Below are 17,160 nucleotides of genomic sequence, written 5' to 3' on the forward strand. Positions count from 1 at the left end.
TGCATGTCATTTGCAGTTGTGTCTCCACCAACTTTTCATTTGTGGAGCAACACACCACACACGAAACGGTTTTACTCACCAATTCTTGTAAAACCTCTCGAGACCAAACGTAATTTCAGAGAAACAAACATGGCCGACTGGGAAAAAGCAATGGCGATAGTTTGTGAGCTATGTTTAGCAGAGAAAAACAATCCAAGGACATTTACAACTTCTGCTTGCTGTTACACCATGGTAGTTGTTTTGTCTTCTATGCATTTTGGAAACCCCTCCATGCTCCTATCACCTCGCTTTCTGATTGGCTAAACATCACAGTCGAGAAACTACGTTCTCGTTTGTCACACCACATCTGATATTGGGCTAAGACAAGTGAATATCCCCAATTTTAGATCGCTTTCACACATGGCAGGAATGTCATTCAATATTACCTTAAGACAGAGGTTCCCAAACTGTGGAGCGCGCCTCCTTGTGGGGGCGCCGTGTCATTGCAGGGGGGGCGCCGTCTGGATGAAAAAAAAAAACAAAACATGAACACTGTATGCGCTGGGTTTTTTACCTTAGAATGGCCAACTCTCTGTTATTCCTATGTCAATTTGATACAGTAGAGGCTTCCACACTTCCCATATTTGTGTCCTCTGTCACTGTTATCAGCAATTAAAACTGTTTAATCCGTTGTTAACATGTTGTAACCTGTTTTTCCGAGCCGCCTTTAAACGCAACATGAGCGCTACAATGCTTGCACTGGGTTTACACCTGTGAATGAGATCTGCTGCTGCTGTGCAGAGCTACGTAGGTTTGTGTTAGAATCACGGCAGCAAAACGCAAAGAACTTTTCACAGTTTTTCCCTCCAAACTAACCGACTGAGTTGAGTAAAGCTGTTGGATGCAGGTAATATTAGCTAAAAGATGACTAGCTAATATCAGTACAGAACCTTAAGCTTAACAAGTACCTTGTAGGCTACCGATGTTGGTGTCTATTTTCAGCTACGTACATTCATTTTGCCCCCAAAAAAGTCGATGCCCTCCCACCACCGTCACACGCATCGTTTCAACCAGACAGCCATTTGTAATCCATAGGGGGGGCGCAGAAAATGTTTGGAAACCACTGGGGGGGCGCAGAAGAAAAAGTTTGGGAACCACTGCCTTAAGACCAATCTCTCTTATCAGGTTATCCTAAGATTGAATGATGGGGAAATCGGAACAAAAATCAACATAGAAATCTTGTCGGGTGAACTTGGCAATTAGGTGGACGACTTTTCAGTTACACACTACTTTGTGTTGCTCTGTCCCATAGTTATAATTATAGTAATGTTCATGGAAAATTGGGGCTGTGCCATGAATTAGAACATTGTGGTTGTAACATGAATATATGGATAATTTCATGGGGTGTAAATAATAAGTAGTAAGTCAGTGAAATACTGTGTCCTCACTCTGTTCAGCGAAATCCTTCTTATTAAAAGTGTCTCTCCTTCCTCAGGTCCCTACCGTGGCCCAGAACAGCGGCGGTCACAGTCACGCCCCGAGTCCAGCGGTCCACACTGGGCCCCACCATCACAGTCCCGCCGTTCAGTCCCACGGGCCCTCGGTGATGTCAGGGCACGGGCACACAGCGGCCCCTCCATCCTCGGCACAAGGTCACCAGCAGTTCCAGAGGCTTAAGGTAAGTCAGTCCAAGCGTCTGCCTCTGATTCCCTTAGTCGTCAATCAAGAGTGTTGCATCTGTAGAACGTGAATATGATCATGTCTGCCTTGCCCTCCATGTCTGTTAGGTGGAAGACGCTTTGTCGTATTTGGATCAAGTGAAGCTCCAGTTTGGGAACCAGCCTCAGGTCTACAATGACTTTTTAGATATAATGAAAGAGTTCAAGTCGCAAAGGTGAGACAGCCAGATGTAGGTCTCACAAATCAGGTAACAGTAGCTTATTCCAGCTCCTAAGCTCATCACCGCTGCATTGTGTGTGTGTGTGTGTTCATCAGCATCGATACTCCCGGGGTCATCAGCAGGGTGTCGCAGCTCTTCAAAGGTCACCCCGACCTCATCATGGGGTTCAACACTTTCCTCCCCCCGGGCTACAAGATCGAGGTCCAGACCAACGACCTGGTCAACGTAACGACGCCAGGTCAGATCCACCACATAACGCCGCACGGCATCTCGGTCCAGAACATCCCCATAACGGGAGCAGCCACCCAGCACCCGCCCCAGCTCCCAGCTGCTGCGACAACCACTGCCGCCACAGCCGCTCCGCCTCTTCTGACGCAGCCATCCCCAGCCAAGATGGGCAAGGTGAGCTGGAGGGAACTCTACAGCGTTGTTGTGCGCATGCATCGCATTTTAACATAGCACTTTTTCTGTTTAAGCCTCCTCAGCCACAGCCGCTGACACCAACCGGCCAGACCAATCCGTCCATCCCCGCATACACCTCCCCCCGCTCTCCACCCGTGCAGCTCCACCCGGCCCTTAGTGGGACCCCCGCTGGCCCGCCTATGCAGAACAACCAGCCCGTGGAGTTCAACCACGCCATCAACTACGTCAACAAGATCAAGAACCGCTTCCAGGGCCAGCCAGACATCTATAAAGCCTTTCTGGAGATTCTCCACACGTACCAGGTCTGTCTGGATGAAAGCAGAAAGCTTGGAGTGTGCTCTAATTAATCTGAGTTGTTACAAAATGTAACTTTTTCTTTGTTTCTGCACCGTAGAAGGAGCAGCGTAATGCTAAAGAGGCTGGAGATAACTATACGCCGGCTCTGACAGAGCAGGAGGTCTATGCTCAGGTGGCCAGACTCTTCAAGAACCAGGAGGATCTGCTATCGGAGTTTGGACAGTTTCTCCCTGATGCCAATAGTTCAGCAGTAAGACTTTTTCCACATTGTTTCTGCTTCATAATCTCAAACTTCAGTGTGTTTTATTTGAAAGTATGGTGTGTGTTTGAGGTGAGCCCCCTCCTTTGTTTGTGTTTTGGTGAAGAAAAGTCAACAAAGTTCATGGTAATGTGAATTGGTCAGCTGGTCAGTCCCATCTGACAAGACCACCTTCTTCCACATGTTTGCCGTGTGCACTATTTGACTTGAGGGAACCTTTGATTTGAATTCCTATATCTTTCTTCGAACTGTGACTCTCTCGTTTAGTCTTCCAGTGAATGCACAGTGGACCTGTTGTTGTTGAGTTGTTGTGGCCTTGGAGCAAGTTGGTCCACGCTGGACTCATAGTCCACATCCTGCTCATAGCCCAGCTTGGGATGTTGTTGTACAGAGTCTGCTTGTTCTCCATACAGTGAGTTCTTTCTGGAGACCCATCCAAGAACATGACTATTAGATGTTTATTAGGTTCAATGGTCTCTCTAAATTACCCTTAGGAATCAGAATACCTCACCTGGGAGGCTTCATAGCCAGATACCTGAGCCACTTCAGCTGGCTCCTCTTGATGTGGAGTCCCTCTGACTAAGTTTCTCACCATGTCTCTAACTCTGAGCCGAGACACCCTGCGGAGGAAACTCATTGGGAGCGCTTGTATCCACAATCTCATTCTTTCAGTCATTACCCAAACTCATGATGATGAGAGAAGAACGTAGATCGACCGGTAAATGAAAAGCATCGCCATTTGGCTTAGCTCTGTCTTCACAACAACAGACCACTACAGCGCTTGCATCACTGCAGACGCAGTATCAATATACCTATCAAGTTGTCCTTGATTGGTGGGATTACTTAGACTCCTCGACTTGAGGCATGAATTTGTCTGAAGCCCGGCAAGGGTACTCTAGCTGTTCCAACTCAAGACTTTGGTCTTGGCCCAGAACTTCTCCAGTAAAAGCTGGAGATCACTTTCCTGAAACCAACAGGTCCGCATTGTCTGCAAAAAGCAGAGACCCGATTCTTAGGCCAACAAAACAGATCCCCTCAATACCTTGGCTGTGCCTAGAAGGAGCAGAATCTGTGACAAAGGGCAACTTTGATAGAGAACGTCTTTCATCAGAAACAAGCCTGACTTACCCCCAGCAATGTGAACCAAGCTGTTAAATTGGTCATTCTGGGACCTGACAGCCCATATCAAGGGTATGGTGCTCCATATTCCTGAAGTACCCCCAACGGGACTCTTAGAGCGACGCAACTGAACGCCTTGTCCAAGTCTACAAAAGACCTGCAGACTGGTTGGACGAACTCCTGTCCATTCTCCAGGAAACTGCTGAGGGCGTAGGGCTGGTCCACTGTTCTACAACCAGGAGGCAAACCACACTGATCCTCTTCAGTCTAATTCTCAAATATCCTGCAGCCACATTTCTCTGGAACAGAGGAATTACCAGGGACGCTTAGAAATGTGATCCACTTCATCACTCACCAGCAGCTTCTCCAGTTAGAGCTGTGACTCTTTGGAGCTCCTCCAAAAAGTTACTCTGAAGTTCTTCTGGTGAAGGTTCTTCTTGTCCAGCCTGTCATGGTACATCTTGGTAGGTTTGGAGTTTAGCTATCCTCTTTCCAATTTTAGATGATAGATTGAACAGAGCAACCTAACCCCATCTTCTCCACAACTTTATCTAAAAAATGGCGTGAGACGTATCTCAGTCACTGTTGTGTCTTTCCCACCAGATGCTAAGTAAGACCAACGCAGAGAAGGCTGAGTCTGTAAAGAACGACCACGGCCTCACCACCAAAAAGGTGGTGCTCAACAACAAACAGAGGCCCAATCAGAACGGCTGTCAGATCCGACGCCACCCGACTCCGGGGCCCACGCCACCCGTCAAGGTTTGCACACACATTCCGCTGAAGCTTTATCCCTTCTCTGTTTTTGTTTTCGCCTTCATCTCTGGTTTATTGTTAATGGGCCTTCCTATATGTGTACTTGTTCTCTCTGCAGAAAAAGCCCAAGTTACTGAATCTGAAGGACTCTCCGGTGGCCGATCCCAGCAAACACGGAGTCGGCACAGAGTCTCTGTTCTTTGAAAAGGTAAGTTTGGCTTATTGTTGTTTGAAAATGAAACAATGGAATGCCCTGACAAATTGTCCCTAAATTTCTTAGTTTTGGAAGCTCGACAGACTATATTTACTTATCCAGTGATATCATCTACCTCTGTATAGGCCTAAAAATCAAACACTGTCCCGTTTTGCTCAGCCACTAGACACGGATGACTGCATGGTTAACAATAGTCACCCAACTGTTAACGTCTTAGCGACTTTGTTGCTTTATTTAGTGACTTTTCAGGCAAAAAATTCAGTATCGGTCAAAATCAGAATTGGTGCATCCCTAATTTTTCTACTCTCCAGTGAAGTTAAAGGTATCATTAAGGGTGAACTGGTTGAAAACTGGGAGTTTTCTGTTTTTGGACAGTCACATTTGCGTGTTTGCACATTATAACCCCTGACATTGTCCTACGTAGGTCCGCAAAGCCTTGCGGAGTGCCGAGGCTTACGACAGCTTCTTACGCTGCCTGATCATCTTTAACCAGGAGGTGATCTCCAGGGCTGAACTGGTGCAGCTGGTGCTGCCCTTTTTGGGGTACGTAAACCCGTCATGTGATCTAAAAACTATTTAAACAGCCCTTGTCTCTTAGTGTTTTTGTGCTTTTTTTTTTTTTGCCTAATTCTGATTCACAGGAAATTTCCAGAGCTGTTCAACTGGTTCAAGAACTTCCTGGGCTATCGCGAAATGTCCCACATTGAGACGTACCCCAAGGAACGCGCCACCGAGGGCATCGCTATGGAGATCGATTACGCTTCCTGTAAGAGGCTGGGTTCCAGCTACAGAGCTTTGCCCAAAAGCTACCAGCAACCCAAGTGCACCGGCAGAACTCCGCTTTGTAAGGAGGTGAGGCACGTTAAGAGTCGTACGTTTCATTTCTGTTACGGTTGGGTTATAAGATCAATGACATTGGGTTCCTAAGAATGTTTAGAGAGTCACCAAACAGAACTAGAAGTCAGTTACTGATTGTTGATGGAGACATTTTAGACATCTTTTTTAGCATTTTGTACTAGCAATTAATAATATATGCTAATAAGTAGGACTTGCGCTACTTGTGAAACAATTGCTCTTGCGGCAACAAAATACGTTTTTCTAGACCCACAAAAGCTTTTTAACCTTTGCAAATTTGATCTAAGTTTGCTAATATAAAACATAAAACTTGGTTATTGTAAAGTCAAAATATCAAGTATTTCTTTATTTGACTGAGAAATAAAGAAAAAGTTTAAACTTTTATATGGAAAAACAGGTATTTTTCTTGTTATAGAACTTTATGTTTTACCCTTATATATATATTTGAAAAAAAAACTTGAAAATTAGAGAGTTGAGTGGTGTCATATAATGTTTTTTTTTTGTTGTTTTTTTTTACATAATTATTGTCCCTGGTTATTAAGGATCCACTTTTTGAAGTGGCACCTAAGATTGTTGTAAATATTTTAGTACGGAGCCCCCCAGGGGACATGGGGAATTTTTTTTCTTTTGCGTTCCCTCGCAAAACTTTTGCGTTCCCTCGCAATACTTTTGCGTTCCCTCGCAAAACTTTTGCGTTCCCTCGCAAAACTTTTGCGTTCCCTCGCAAAAGGTTTTGCGTTCCCTCGCAATACTTTTGCGTTCCCTCGCAAAACTTTTGCGTTCCCTCGCAAAAGGTTTTGCGTTCCCTCGCAATACTTTTGCGTTCCCTCGCAAAACTTTTGCGTTCCCTCGCAATACTTTTGCGTTCCCTCGCAAAACTTTTGCGTTCCCTCGCAAAACTTTTGCGTTCCCTCGCAAAAGGTTTTGCGTTCCCTCGCAATACTTTTGCGTTCCCTCGCAAAACTTTTGCGTTCCCTCGCAAAAGGTTTTGCGTTCCCTCGCAATACTTTTGCGTTCCCTTGCAAAACTTTTGCGTTCCCTCGCAATAATCTACTGATCAGTTCATGCGGCATAATTGATACTATAAGCCTTTCTTACGGTGGAAGCCGTACTTTCTGCTTTAATACAAGCTTATAAGGTTTTTCCATGGACTATTGAGTTATTATCGCGGGGTAATAAGTCATCTGATTGTGTCTCTGTTGTGTTCGTGTCTGAATGGTTTAAAGGGCTGCTTTCTGTGCCGTTCCATCTGAGCCTTAACAGACATAAACATGCAGTAAATAAATCGATTTTCAATCAGTTTTTTGCACCAAAGCGTTAATAATAATAAACACGTTTTATTATTATAAAACACAGCAAACTAATGGTGGTAGACGGCCTCACTGCATTAACTCGGGGAATCTCATCTGGCCGTGTATCAATCAACTCCTAACCTCTTCTTTGTTCTGTCACAATTATCGATTTATTTAATTTTTATTATGCTCCAAACTTTGCGAGGACTGACCCCCCAGCTCACCCACTGCCTCACACACAGAGCCAGCAGCGTCACCTTCCCATTCATACTTCATGACAGTCACTCCCACATCGACACGCCCACCACCAGGTGTCAAAGCCGCTGCTCCTGTCATATCAATAATTACTTATTTCATTCATATTGCTCTTATAGAGCCTCAGTGAAAACGTGTTTATTATTATTAACGCTTTGGTGCAAAAAACTGATTGAAAATCGATTTATTTACTGCATGTTTATGTCTGTTAAGGCTCAGATGGAACGGCACAGAAAGCAGCCCTTTAAACCATTCAGACACGAACACAATGGAGACACAATCAGATGACTTATTACCCCGCGATAATAACTCAATAGTCCATGGAAAAACCTTATAAGCTTGTATTAAAGCAGAAAGTACGGCTTCCACCGTAAAAAAGGCTTATAATATCAATTATGCCGCATGAACTGATCAGTAGATTATTGCGAGGGAACGCAAAAGTTTTGCGAGGGAACGCAAAACCTTTTGCGAGGGAACGCAAAAGTTTTGCGAGGGAACGCAAAAGTATTGCGAGGGAACGCAAAACCTTTTGCGAGGGAACGCAAAAGTTTTGCGAGGGAACGCAAAAGTATTGCGAGGGAACGCAAAAGTTTTGCGAGGGAACGCAAAAGTATTGCGAGGGAACGCAAAACCTTTTGCGAGGGAACGCAAAAGTTTTGCGAGGGAACGCAAAAGTATTGCGAGGGAACGCAAAAGTTTTGCGAGGGAACGCAAAAGTATTGCGAGGGAACGCAAAACCTTTTGCGAGGGAACGCAAAAGTTTTGCGAGGGAACGCAAAAGTTTTGCGAGGGAACGCAAAAGAAAAAAAATTCCCCATGTCCCCTGGGGGGCTCCGTATTTTAGTGATCAAGTAATCAAATAAAAAAATTGTTCCATTTTGTCATAGCCGCTTAAGCTAGTAAAATAATTTATGGAAGAGAAAATGCTAGTAAAAACAATTCAGTTTCTATTTTTAATGAAAAAAAAAACATTTTATTGTTTAGAATGCAATGCGGTTCAAACGTCACTTTTGGTCTCAAGTTTAAAATATGCAGTTGGAGCGAAATGCTTCGTTTCCATCCCGTCTGTGGACATTGTTTGAGTCTTTCCTGCCCCGCGTCCAGGTCCTGAATGACACCTGGGTCTCCTTTCCCTCGTGGTCCGAGGACTCCACGTTTGTCAGCTCCAAGAAAACTCAGTACGAGGAGCACATCTACAGGTGTGAGGACGAACGCTTCGAGGTGAGCAGGAACATTCTCAGCTTTCTCTTCTACATGGTTTTTATTCCCGTAGCGAGCATTTTTGGTTTGGTTGCCCCCCATCCGTCATGAGCGGACACTTTTTTAACAGTTCTTGTCTCGACACAGCTGGACGTGGTCCTCGAGACCAACCTGACCACCATCAGAGTGCTGGAGACGGTGCAGCGGAAGCTGTCCCGCATGTCCGCCGAGGAGCAGGCCAAGTTTCGGCTGGACAACACGCTGGGCGGCTCCTCGGAGGTCATTCACCGCAAGGCCATCCAGAGGATATACGGAGACAAAGCTCCCGACATCCTCGATGGCCTGAAGAAGAACCCGGCCGTTTCTGTTCCCATCGTGCTGAAAAGGTATCTGCTGAACCAAAGACTTCCTGTTTTGTCAGATTCGATACCAAAGCGTGTAAAAGTTCAGGGTTTCAACCTTAAAAGACGCCTCTTGGGGATGCGGAGTTTTCGCTTGACTTCACTTGACTTTGTCTTCTGTTGCGGCCAGGTTAAAGACAAAGGAAGAGGAGTGGCGGGAAGCCCAGCGAGGCTTCAACAAGATCTGGAGGGAGCAGAATGAGAAGTATTACCTCAAGTCTCTGGACCACCAAGGCATCAACTTCAAACAGAACGACACCAAAGTGCTTCGATCCAAGTCTTTGCTGAATGAAATCGAAAGCATCTATGATGAGGTAACGAATTTCCGCGTTTCGTCTTTCTTGTTCATCTCCAGTGTTTATGATAGTGCAGAATATTACTGTGAAAAGCTTTCAAGTGTGGATACAAGCATGAAAAATTGCATGTTCACCCCTTGTGTTGTATGTTTTTCATATTTTCCACTTTAATTTCAAGATGAGAGCCATTTCCAATATGGCTGCTGTTTCTGAGCTGTTTAAGCCAGATATTGTCCTAAGACATTACAGATTTTCATGACTTTGATTAACTTTGTGTCGCATCAACAGCTATGATCTTCCTATTCATACAACTTTCAATAATATCCAGCAAAATCAAAAACCGAGCATGTTACTGTTTGCACGTCTCCCACCAGTCGTCAACTGGTGACACAGATTGAGCGTCTTAATTTTTAGCGTTAGCTTCCACTCATTTTTCTATGCTTTTAATGACTTGGCGTTAGCGGCGCGAGGCTTCTTTTTGAACAAATTAGTGGTTAGTGAACTTAACCTTTCGGGTAGCTCTGCCCAACACTTTAATCTAATTGGCCAATTTAATGCAAATATTTTCTAACGACCATGGCGACCATCTTGAAAAATAAAAAAGAAAGCTATCAGGAAGTATAATTTCTGTGGATCCAGTTATGTAGGATTTGACACCAAAAATATTAAGTTGTGATAAATATTGCCAAATTTAGTGCAAAGAATTTTTTCCTTGACGAGTACGGTGGCCATTTTGAAAAATGGCCTGTGGCTCTAATTTTTAAGTGGCTAAAAAATTTTTTAGAAAACTACCCCTAGAAACATCTGTGTTAGGTTCTTGTTAGCCTTGCTAGCCCCTTTTGCTATGCGCTGCTTTGTTCAGAAGGACTGGGCTTCCTGGAGTCGTGGGCTCTGTTGAGGTCTTAAATGTCAGCACGTTTGCCTGTGACTTATGTAATGCTAAGTCAATATTTGGAAATGTGGCTAACGCAGACAAAGTGAACGGCTTTGTTCACTTCCTCCACTGCCATTTCTAAATCTGAAGGTAGATTAGAATTACATAGCAGCGCAGAAAATCAACGCCACAACTTCTCCTTCTGTTTGCTGATTGGCCCGGTTGAAATTTTAACGGAGTAATCAAAGTGAATGGGAGAAAGCGCAGGAAGTCAATGGCCAATCTAGGTTCATCCGCACGTGAGAGATTTTGCTGAAATACTCAGTTATCTGCTGCGCTGTAGGGAGAATCTGATGTCTGTAAAGCTACGTCTTGACTTCCAGCGGCAGGAGCAGGTGTCGGAGGAGAACGCCGCGACCCCCACGGGCCCCCATCTGACGCTGGGGTACGAGGACAGCCAGATCCTGGAGGACGCGGCGGCGCTCATCATTCACCACGTGAAGCGGCAGACTAGCATTCAGAAGGAGGACAAGTACAAGATCAAGCAGATCATCTACCACTTCATCCCCGACATGCTGTTCGCGCAGCGCGGCGAGCTGTCGGACCTGGAGGAGGAGGAGGAGGAAGAGGACGGCGAGCCGGACGAGGCGGGCGCGTCCAAGAAGCACAACGGCGTCCCAGACAGCGGGAGCCCCACCAAGTCCAAGCTGCTGTTCGGCAACACGGCGGCGCAGAGGCAGCACTCGTGCGAGGACGACGCCTACAACCTCTTCTTCGTCAACAACAACTGGTACATCTTCCTGCGGCTGCACCAGACGCTGTGCTCGCGGCTGCTGAGGCTGTACGAGCAGGCGGAGCGGCAGATCGACGACGACGTCCGCGAGCGGGACTGGGAGAGGGAGGTGCTGGGGCTGAAGAAGGAGAAGAACGACAACCCCGCCGTCCAGCTGCGACTCAAAGAGCCCAGTGAGTGAACTTCACAGATAAACACGCTGAGAGTTTTTTTTTTTATTTTTTTTTTTTTAGATTTTTGTTATTGAACATACTTCATTTTAGAAAAGTGAAAATAACCTCAAATTTCTGATAAAACTATTAAAGATATGGGGAATACATGTTGGCTAAGCTAATCGCTAAAATACAAATCAAAAATTTGATTTTAACTCTTTTATCATTTTGTTTTAATTGATAGAATGCAGTACTGTAAGAATTGTGAAAAGCATAACGTTCATAGCGCCTCTGCTCTCCAGTGGACATCGAAGTGGAGGATTACTACTCGGCCTTCCTGGAGATGGTTCGGAATTTGCTTGACGGGAACATGGAGGCGTCTCAGTACGAGGACTCCCTGAGGGAAATGTTCACCATCCACGCTTACATCGCCTTCACCATGGACAAGCTCATCCAGAGCATCGTCCGGCAGGTAACGGGCCCCGCTCGCTCAGAGCCGCGTTCTCTGTTGGCGCCGCAAGTCTGACCTCCTGCAACCCCCCTCACTTTCTCCTCTCCTCCCTCTGTAGCTGCAGCACATAGTGAGCGACGAGATCTGCGTCCAGGTGACTGACCTGTACCTGGCCGAGAGTGGGAATGGTGCCACCGGGGGCACCACGTCCGCGCAGCCGTCGAGGAGCCCGGCCGAGGCGGCCTACCAGCGTAAAGCCGAGCAGCTCATGTCTGACGAGAACTGCTTCAAGGTGAGCATTCAGCTTTACCAAATTAAAGGGCATTAGTCGTCTTATTCTTTTAATTTCCTGTTGTTTATAATTATTCTTTTCATTTCTACTATTCATTTGGCTCAGACACTGAGAAAGAAAAAGTCACTGTTGCAGCTGGTTGCAAGGTTTCTTAGGATTGGTGTTTGATTTATTTACTAAAGCGATCCAAAATTTTTAGGTTTTGTTTTTCTAAAGTGATTTTTGTTTTTCTCCATTAAAATGGAGTTTAGATGAGCGTTACTGCTGGGAGGAACATCCAGTCTTCACCGACTCTTTTTCTGTGATTATGATTCCAACTTTTGGTTATTTTCAGTGGTTTGACTTCTTCTCCCTCTTCTCGCTCCCTCAGGTGATGTTTTTGAAAAGCAGAAGGCAAGTGCAGCTGACAGTGGAGCTGCTCGACACGGAGGAGGAGAACTCTGACGAGCCTTTGGAGACTGAGGTCAGAGGTCGCTCACCTGACGCGTGTTGGCTCTGAACATTCAGCTGTCTGCTTCAGATCCTTGAAAATGTTTGAATTTCACCCAGGTGGTTCCAAGGCTTGGCGAATTCTCGATTTCTGTGTAAAGTGCTTGATTTTCACACTGCAGTTTTGGAATAAAGTGTAATCCAACGTTTTATTAAAAGACTAAATTTGGAAAATGTTATTTACAGCTGAAAAAGGTACTTTCATACGCCTAATAAAAACACATAAACATTATTTCTGAAGTGAAATCAGACAAATTTTTCCTTGTTTTAGGTCAGTTTCCAATTTCCAAAATTATTTCCATTTGCTAAGCTGCAGAAAATTTATTGAGAATATTTTTTTGTAACTTTTTGTATATTATTGTCTTTAAATGTTTATTTTAAGCAGGAAGGCAATTTACCTTCACAAGATTTCTTGAGATTGTTTCAATTTTATGGATATCTATTATTCCTAATGGCTCAATAAGTTAACTGAAAAAAGCGCAGCTTATATTTTATACGTTAAACCACGTAATTGAATTTGTGGGATTTTTTGTTAAATTTCTGTTTTGTTCTTGGATCAGTCAGGTGTACAGGCTGTTTGTGAGTGAGACATTTCAAAACATTACATTTTAGTTTACCTCGTCCCTGCTGTTGTACATAGAATACTATCACAAGACATTTTTAATAACGATAATAAATTATCTCAAGTTACAGTGAATTGAAATAGTCTTTTTTTATTGTTAATTTGTATTGCTTTAATTTCCAAAGTGTGGTGTTGGAAAAGTTTGGAAAACTTACCTTGGAAATGCTTGAAAGATTCTTGAATTTTACTGTGGGAAAAGTGAACGAACCCTGTTTTGTGTTTGCAGCGTTGGTCCGACTACATTGGACGTTACCTAAACCCGGACTCCACCACTCCGGAGCTGAGGGAGCACCTCGCCCAGAAGCCCGTGTTTCTTCCCAGGTACTCTCTTTTGTTCTTCTTCCTCATGTGTCAAATTTCTGACACTTAGTGACAGATGTGATGGTTCAAATGTGAGTCCTTGTTAGAATCATTTAAGTCCCGACACGATTAACCTCTGGACGCAAGTCAAAATTAGAAGTTAAAAAGCTAACGTTAGCTCAAATGCTGTCATTATCATGTTGGCTCACGCTAACATGCTTAGCAACTTTAACTTAATCAATTCGGTACGCTAATCTTTGTCCAAGTCAAAATTATTAACAAAGGTATGTTTGCTTAAATGTTGGCTTTTGCTAGCACATTGGGTAACATTAGCTTAATACATTACGTAAGTTAGGTCAAAATTAGCTAAAAAGGAAATGTTAGCTTAATGATTTATGACTTACAAGAGCTATACTTAGCAATTTTAGCTAAAGTAAACTAATATTAGCCAAATTTACTTAATTAAATTTAAGTAAGCTAATTTTGGTTCAAGTCAAAATTAGCTAAAAAGCTAATGCTTGCTTAAATGCTTTCAGTATCACATCTATCATATGATAGATGTGATACTCAGATATGAGTTCTTGTTTGATTAATTTAAGGCTGACGAATTTGTTCCGACACGTTTAACCTCAGGATATTATGTCCCGTTCTCCCTACCAGGAACCTAAGACGGATCCGGAAGTACCAGAAGGGCAGGGAGCAGATGGACAAGGAGGCCTGCGAAGGAGGGAAGAAATCCTTGGAGAAGGAGAAGATGGAGTGCATGTTCAAACTAAACTCCTACAAAATGGTCTACGTCTTTAAGTCTGAGGACTACATGTATCGACGCACCGCCCTGATGAGGGCTCACCAGGTACTCACCAAAACTTTTTCCACCAAGTTAAAGTCTGACTCTGACTTTGCTGCTCTGTGCTGTTTAAAAGACATACAAATATTACATCCCTTCCTGTTTGTCCCCCCTCAGTCACACGAGAGGGTGAGCACGCGGCTGCACAAGCGCTTCCAGGCCTGGGTGGATGCCTGGGTCAAAGAGCACGTCACCCGCGACATGAGCGCCGACACCACCAAGTGGCTGATGGGCGAAGGGCGCGACGGCCTGCTGCCCTGCTCCACCACGCGCCACCCGGAGGTCCTCCACTTCATGAACATCAACAAGTACCGCGTGAAATACAGCACGCCGAGCAAGGCGCCGTAGCTGACGGCGGCGGGGGGGGGAAGGGAGGAGACATAGTGGACTCCTGGGGGGAGGTGTGGTCTGAGGCCACAATGTAGAGGTAGGGATTAATATTGTGATTTTTTTTTTATTATTATTATTATTTTTAAAGGCCAACATGGGAGCAACGCTGATATTCGCTCCCTCATGTGTTACATCCAGGGCGGCAGGATGACAGGTTTTCTGTTCGTTTCGTTGTTTTACCAGCGTTTTTAGCTGGACAAAGCTCTTTTTTTTTTTTTTTTTTTTTTTCTTTTTTCCCACAGGGCCTTTTGGTGCCAAAACTTAGGAGTGCTCACGTTCCTGAGCTCCAACCAGCACTCAGAGCCACGGCACAAACATTTTCTTCCTTGAGCCGGTTTCCGACAGGTGGCAGCGAAACGGCGAGTGGTGCTTTCTGGACTTTCCTCCGAACCGAGCTTCGCTTCGGCTCGCCGCCAGCCGCTCCTCCAGTCAGAAGCCATCGGAGCTCCCATCTTCCTACCTGAGGCGTTATTTATGGGAAAAACAATGAGATGAAGCAAAGTGCACTTATCCAGAAGGAGGAAGGGGTTTGGAGGGTCTGGTTCCGACACGACATTCCCGCGTTCACGACAGAATCCAGATCACGCGTCGTCACCGGGTGGAAAGCGGGAGGTTCGGGGGGGTTGGGGGGGTCTGGGTTCACGTTTCTTTTTCCGAAACACACGGCAGCATTATTACAGACTGTGCCTGAGCCCTACGCGGTGCTGTCTGGTTACCGCAGGAAAGCACTGTTTCGTTTCATCTAATAAAAGCGACAAAAAGTAAAAAAAAAAAAAAAAAAAAAAATCACAACACTGTTTGTTCCTCCAACTGTAAAATTGTATAGCTTGTGAATGTCAGATCCTGACATGTATTCCAGTGTATGTGTTGTGTATATATATTATATATAGTTCTATTAACACACAAGATCCTCGCCGCCCTGGAAGTCGACCTTTTAAAGACGCCCTCTGCCAATACACCAGCTCGCTCACCGAACGCACGCACGCACACACACACACACACACACACTCACTCGACTCATTCTGGAGGACTGTCCTCATCCCGCTCATGTTGTAAATACTCTGTAAATAATCTCAGACTTTTTATGACGGATCCGTGTTGTTGTGCTAGTCTTTCCAATCTTACTGTGGACTTTAGTGATTAACGGCTAAAGTTAGGATGTACATGAGACAGACAAATGCGAGCCCATTTATTACCATTTTTACCAAAGGGAGTTGTTAATGAAACACTTATGATTTTTTTTTTGTTCTTCTTTTCTGCCCCCCCGCCTTTGTGTGTTTTTATTTTCCGTCTTTGCTTTTTAATTTCTGTCGTAAGGACATCTGGAGGGGAGAGGGAAGTTCATATGAATCCAGGTCTTTCAGTTTTTGTTTTGTTTCTTGTTTGTTTTGTTCTCTTGACCGTGACAGCTCTTTGGTCAAAAATCACTGCCTCCGTTTGACAACGCCGTCCAAGGTTACTGGTGAGCCGTATCTCAAAGAGCGAACCCCTCGGCACGCTTCCTTCTCCCTGGGTCGTTTTCTGCAACCCGCACCGTATTTTTGATAATGTAAGAAGTGACATGAGCATGTCTTTAGTCCCTTTATTTAGACCTTATTTAAAGTAATAATAAAAAATGACATTTGTAGCCTATGAAAAACCCTTGTGGAGATTTTTTTAATTGTTTTCGTGTCGTTCCCTACTTCATTACAAGCAATGGTTTTGGTTTTCTTTGGCCAATTTTGAGTTACTGATATTTTTAAATCTCTTATCTTCCAACTCTTGTTGGTGATTCACAGTTGAAAATGAAAGCACTTTTTTGTGCCATCAGGTTGAATCCAAATAAAATATAACGAGATGTTTCTTAAGGCAAACACTGTAGGAACACACAGTTTTACCTGGGAGTTTTGGCCCACTTTCTAGTGCAAATGTCTTGGTACGCTTGGAAAAAACCCAAAAAAAAACACAACAGATAACTTTTCAGTAAGATATAGGAGCTTGTTTTAATTTAAAAAGTCCTGGTAACACTTTATTTGAAAGGGGTGAGTAAGACTGACATGACACTGTCATAAACATGACATAACACCTGTCATGAACATGAATAAGCCTTAATTAATATTTATGACTGTTGTCATAAAACGTCATTCGGTAAATTATGACACTTTTAATACAAAGTTGACATTATTCAAAATGTCGTTGTTATGACAACTTGACATTAACCAAGAAATCATTACTGATATAAATTTGTTATAAAAGTATTACTGATTGCACTTTAAAAATTAGGTAACTTTATGTTATTAAAGGTAAAGTTTAAACAGTAATGATTTCCTGGTTAATGTCAAGTTGTCATAACAAAGACATTTTGAATAATCTCAACTTTGTATTAAAAGTGTCATAATTTACCGAATTACACTTTATGACAACAGTCATAAATATTCATGAAGGCTTATTCATGTTCATGACAGTCTTATTCACCCCCCTTCAAATAAAGTGTTACCAAAGTCCTTAGTTTTGATTATGAAAATATTTTTGTAAAAATGTCTGCCAGTGCAGACTTAAGAGAAGTTCCTACTTCTTGCTGAAAAGTTACTTGAGAATTAGTTTAGTTTAGTTTAGTCTTATTTCAAGTGTACTAAAATGTTTTCACTGGACCAAAAATTCATGGTGACATTTTGAATATGTGAAGTTAAAAATGAAGAAGAAACTTTCTATGACATGTTAAAACACG

The 17,160-nt window shown here is 43.8% G+C and overlaps 1 protein-coding gene across 2 annotated transcripts in view; it reads left to right on the forward strand.

Moving 5' to 3' along the window:
- sin3aa (SIN3 transcription regulator family member Aa) overlaps positions 1-16,092 on the forward strand; it is a 21,979-nt gene extending 5,887 nt beyond the window's left edge. For both annotated transcript variants that reach the window (XM_014977240.2, XM_014977239.2), the window contains exons 3-21: positions 1,475-1,657; positions 1,767-1,873; positions 1,975-2,281; positions 2,356-2,604; positions 2,697-2,849; positions 4,581-4,736; positions 4,849-4,938; positions 5,369-5,487; positions 5,586-5,796; positions 8,451-8,567; positions 8,694-8,932; positions 9,078-9,261; positions 10,501-11,083; positions 11,365-11,534; positions 11,632-11,805; positions 12,176-12,268; positions 13,143-13,237; positions 13,877-14,069; positions 14,181-16,092. In XM_014977240.2, coding sequence (XP_014832726.2) covers positions 1,475-1,657; positions 1,767-1,873; positions 1,975-2,281; positions 2,356-2,604; positions 2,697-2,849; positions 4,581-4,736; positions 4,849-4,938; positions 5,369-5,487; positions 5,586-5,796; positions 8,451-8,567; positions 8,694-8,932; positions 9,078-9,261; positions 10,501-11,083; positions 11,365-11,534; positions 11,632-11,805; positions 12,176-12,268; positions 13,143-13,237; positions 13,877-14,069; positions 14,181-14,411 — 3,654 coding nt within the window. In that variant the 3' untranslated portion in view covers positions 14,412-16,092. The remainder of the gene's footprint in view (positions 1-1,474; positions 1,658-1,766; positions 1,874-1,974; positions 2,282-2,355; positions 2,605-2,696; positions 2,850-4,580; positions 4,737-4,848; positions 4,939-5,368; positions 5,488-5,585; positions 5,797-8,450; positions 8,568-8,693; positions 8,933-9,077; positions 9,262-10,500; positions 11,084-11,364; positions 11,535-11,631; positions 11,806-12,175; positions 12,269-13,142; positions 13,238-13,876; positions 14,070-14,180) is intronic.
- The last annotated feature ends 1,068 nt before the right edge of the window (positions 16,093-17,160 follow it).

This window comes from Poecilia mexicana, unplaced genomic scaffold (genome assembly GCF_051168715.1).
Source record: "Poecilia mexicana isolate PSO_F unplaced genomic scaffold, ASM5116871v1 scaffold_6, whole genome shotgun sequence".
Lineage (NCBI taxonomy): Eukaryota > Metazoa > Chordata > Actinopteri > Cyprinodontiformes > Poeciliidae > Poecilia > Poecilia mexicana.